The sequence below is a fragment of the Acanthisitta chloris genome, unplaced genomic scaffold (assembly GCF_000695815.1).
Source record: "Acanthisitta chloris isolate BGI_N310 unplaced genomic scaffold, ASM69581v1 scaffold34417, whole genome shotgun sequence".
In the NCBI taxonomy this organism is placed as follows: domain Eukaryota; kingdom Metazoa; phylum Chordata; class Aves; order Passeriformes; family Acanthisittidae; genus Acanthisitta; species Acanthisitta chloris.
In genome coordinates, this window is record NW_008682640.1 from 70,793 (window position 1) to 74,926 (window position 4,134).

A 4,134-nucleotide genomic window follows, 5' to 3' on the forward strand; every position below is an offset into this window, starting at 1 on the left:
TATATTGATTGTGATGTCAAATGAAATAGCCATTTTCTGCAGAGTTTCCACTGCCATTTCTTTACAGTAAAGAAGATTCAGAGGGACAAACTGCTTTCTACTCCAGTGAAGCTTGGGTAATTTTATCCACAGTTAGTTTGTCCCATTGAATAGCATCAGATTTACTTGGGCAGTTTTGTCCACTTTTTTAAATTTGAGTAAATTTGTTTCAACTAGATCAAGGCCTACATTGTTCTAATACTTCTTGGTGAAAAGACTATGTTTGCCCCTATAAGGAGAAATAGCAACCAAAATCAAAAATATTTCTTTGTTACAGTATACCCAGCAAAGTATATTTGGGCTATTTGATTGTTTGTTTGTACAGATAAATAAAACTAGGTGGAAAACTTTTATTGGGTTAGTTTTCCCACAGAACATATTACCAGCTGAAAATGTCAGTGATTTTTTTTCTGCATTATGCAACCAGTTCTATAAATACATAGATGAATCCAAATAATTAAGAAGCTCTGCTTTCAAAGGAATTGCCTCTGTTTATTGAATCCATCCTTAAGCAAATGAGTTTACTTTAAGACTGTTGATAAATTTTTCAAAGATAACAATTGAGGTTTAATCATTCTACCACTTCCACGGCCTGAGGTATCTTGAGATATCATTAAATACTAATCAGATCTTGCATTTTAGTTTTCTCCATTTTTAGGTCATGAAGTTTCCATTGCAATTTTGTTTTCAAGCATTAACTGTTCCTAGAGATACCATGTGATCTTTCACATGCAGGGTTTGATTTGTTTGCAGGATGGATGACGGTCGTCTCTTAGATTATCTGATGAACCACGATGAACTTATGGAGGAAAAGGTGGCATTCTACATAAGAGACACAATGGAAGCCTTGCAGTATCTTCACAATTGCAGAGTGGCTCACTTAGACATAAAGGTAAGAACAAAAGAGAATGATGCTATTATTCTGTGCCCTGGAACAGAGAGTTCCCAGCTGTGCAGACAGGGAGGAGGTGCCATCTGTACCCCAAGGAGATGATCACTAAATAGACCTGTTGATCAGAGAAAGGGCTTACTGACCTGCAGCACCAGGGTTTTTCCTTCAGACAAGAAATGCACCTATTTCCTTGACTCACTTTGTTCTCAAGGGCTTTCTGGATTTAATTAAGGAGAAGAAGGAAGTCTGAGACAAGAGTGAGATGTCACTAGCACCTGGCTGAAGGGGAATTATAAGATAAATCTATGGAGTATGGTTTGGGCTCACACATGTACCAACTTAGCTACCAAACTTCCTGAGCAGAGCTGGCTTGTGCCCGGGCAGCTGAGGGGAGGCCAGAAGAAGCATGTCTCCCTCACATCCACAGCAATGGCCTGGGGAGCCCAAAGCAAGGGGAGAGGATGGTGCCAGGGAGCAGGAGGCAGGGAAGAGCTGGCAGGGGCAAAGGGAAGCAGCACACTGCATTGTGCTGCAGAGCCTGAGAGGGGAACTGGGTGGGAAATACACACAGGGAGAGGTTCAGAGGAACAATGAAGAACAAGTTGCACTATGGAGAAGAAATTCAGGCATACTCTAATGTCACACTCAGATTAGTACAGCTTGTACCTCCTTTTGTTAGTGCACATGGCAGGAGGCACTGTACTGTCCTGGATTCGGCATTGTACTGCTGTCCTCCCCAACATCCCAGTTATCTGGGATGACAGAGAATTAGCAATTAGAGTTATGGTTAACTATTTTGAGTTTTGTGATCTGCAACATTGATTGTGGTTGCCAGGGATATTAGATAACCTAAAACTTTTTGCAGACTTAAATGCTAATTAAAAATGGAGAATGAGAGATGAATTTAAACTTGCTTGTCTAGTGGACAATCCAGCTTTAAGGAGACCTGATCTCACCTCTTCAACCCCCAGGCATGTCAGATGAAGTGATACTTTCGTTCTTCTTCTGCCTACTATTGCTGCAAAAAAATTTCCTTTCGGACAGTACCTTATATGAGAATTAGACCCAAAAGGCTAAATCATCCTGGTTTCTTTCTGTAAGATTGTATTTTCTGCTGTATTTATAGGACCTGTCAAAGAGTAGGTATCACTTGGAGGTAAGAAGCTGCACCAAATTCTCTGTTTGATCATTATACTTCCCAGTAAAAAGGTGGGAAACTAATTTTCTGTGACCTATTTACAGTTCTCCTGAATTAGGGATGCTAAATAAAGCATCTTCTGTTGCTAAGTGGAAAGCAGAAGATGCAGTGACAGCAGACCTAGCCATGGACTGTGTTGTCCCAGGATCCTGCTCAAGGATGTGTTGATTTTGTCCATGCAGACTGCACAAGAGAAGAGCAAGTGGAGAGAATGGAATAGCAGCGTAGTGAACTTTGCTTTATATATATACATAGCCATGAGGCAGCAGTAAAATATGCATGAGGGTGAGGGGTTATAGGAGAGAAAAAAGAATCTAGAGAAGGTGCAGTAAGCAAATTCAGAAATTATCTCCTAGCCATCAGAGGAAGTAAAATTCATGTTAAGTCCCCAGAGCAGAGTGTATAGGCAATGCTTAGCATCTCCCACTGAGAGAGACGTCTTAAATACTGAAAGAGTTGGCAAAACAGAGAAAATCAACTGGGATGAAATATAATTGCACTCTGGCTTGGAAAGCATGAGCGTGTCCTGGTGTGTAAAAAGTAACACTGGCAGCTCCATCCATGTCAATCAACAGCAAAGGTAATGGCACACACTAGAGTCCCTCCCAGGATATGTGGCAGTGGGTGCAAAGTTGAACATTTACTTCATGAAGAATGTTTTCTTCTACAAGTTACACACTTTATAGAATCATCACAGTTGGAAGAGAACTTTCAGATTATCAAGTCCAACTGTTAACCTGTCACTCCTCTGTAATGCCTAAACCCTAAACCATATCTTCCAGTGCCAGGTCTAGGCACCTCTTAAGCACTTCCAGGGATGGTGACTCCACCAACTTCCTTAGCCAGTTGTCATCTGAACAAATCAAATCTAAATAAACTGATTGCAGATACACAAGTCTTAGCAAAATTTTTACATCTGTCAGTGCTCTTTATCTGTAGAGATTAGTTTGGGAAAATAAACTGTGAGTATTTGGGACAAAGTGCAAAATCCCAGTGTGTTGCCCTAGTGCAAAAGAGGATGTTGTCATTGCAGCTTCATCACTGATCTGAATTCAGAGCAAACAGCAGCTGAGCTGGTTCCTCTCTGATCTCTACCTTTTACATCTGATTAAATGCGAGTTTTGATTGGCTATTAAACTTCAATGAAATCTACAACTTTTATTTGACAAAATATAGTATAATTAAGTTTTTATTATTGTCCTTTCAACAGCCAGAAAATCTGCTCATTGATTTAAGAATCCCAGTACCTCGTGTCAAGATCATTGATTTGGAAGATGCAGTTCAGATCACAGGTCATTACCACGTACACCACCTCCTTGGAAACCCAGAGTTCGCAGCTCCTGAAGTTATCCAAGGCCTTCCTGTCTCCCTGAGCACAGATATCTGGAGCATTGGGGTCCTCACCTATGTTATGTTAAGTGGTGTCTCTCCGTTCCTGGATGAAAGCAGAGAGGAGACTTGTATCAATGTGTGCAGAGTAGATTTCAGCTTCCCGCACGAGTACTTCTCTGATGTGAGCCATGCTGCCAGGGATTTTATCAACGTTATCCTCCAGGAAGACTTCAGGAGAAGGCCAACGGCAGCCACATGTTTACAGCATCCGTGGCTGCAACCGCACAATGGCAGCTATTCCAAGATCCCACTGGACACCTCCCGCTTGGCCTCCTTCATCGAGCGCCGCAGGCACCAGTACGACGTGCACCCAGTCCCCAGTGTCAAGAGTTACCTGCTGAGCAGGCTGAACCCAGGCACGTAATGCCTCCATCCCTGGGATCTGAAGCTGCTGGTCCTGAAGCAGGTGCAGGGAGTGAGCAGGCGCCAAGCAGATCCGTCTGTACATAGTCCTGTGTTCGGCGTTTGCATTTCACCTGAATTCCCCAGCTGCAGGGTACAGATATCACAGAGGTGGCAGTACCTGGGACCAAAGCAAAGGGGGTAACAGCAGCAGGTACCCACTCCCTCTCTTGGGGCATGTGGTATTGTCACATCCACTGCCTAAAAAAAG

The 4,134-nt window shown here is 42.6% G+C and overlaps 1 protein-coding gene across 1 annotated transcript in view; it reads left to right on the plus strand.

Annotated features, from left to right (window-relative positions):
• Positions 1 to 3,885, plus strand: part of LOC103805944 (kalirin-like) — a 55,106-nt gene extending 51,221 nt beyond the window's left edge. The window contains exons 25-26 of the mRNA XM_009078609.1: positions 793 to 931; positions 3,340 to 3,885. Of these exons, the coding sequence (XP_009076857.1) occupies positions 793 to 931; positions 3,340 to 3,885 (685 nt within the window). The remainder of the gene's footprint in view (positions 1 to 792; positions 932 to 3,339) is intronic.
• The last annotated feature ends 249 nt before the right edge of the window (positions 3,886 to 4,134 follow it).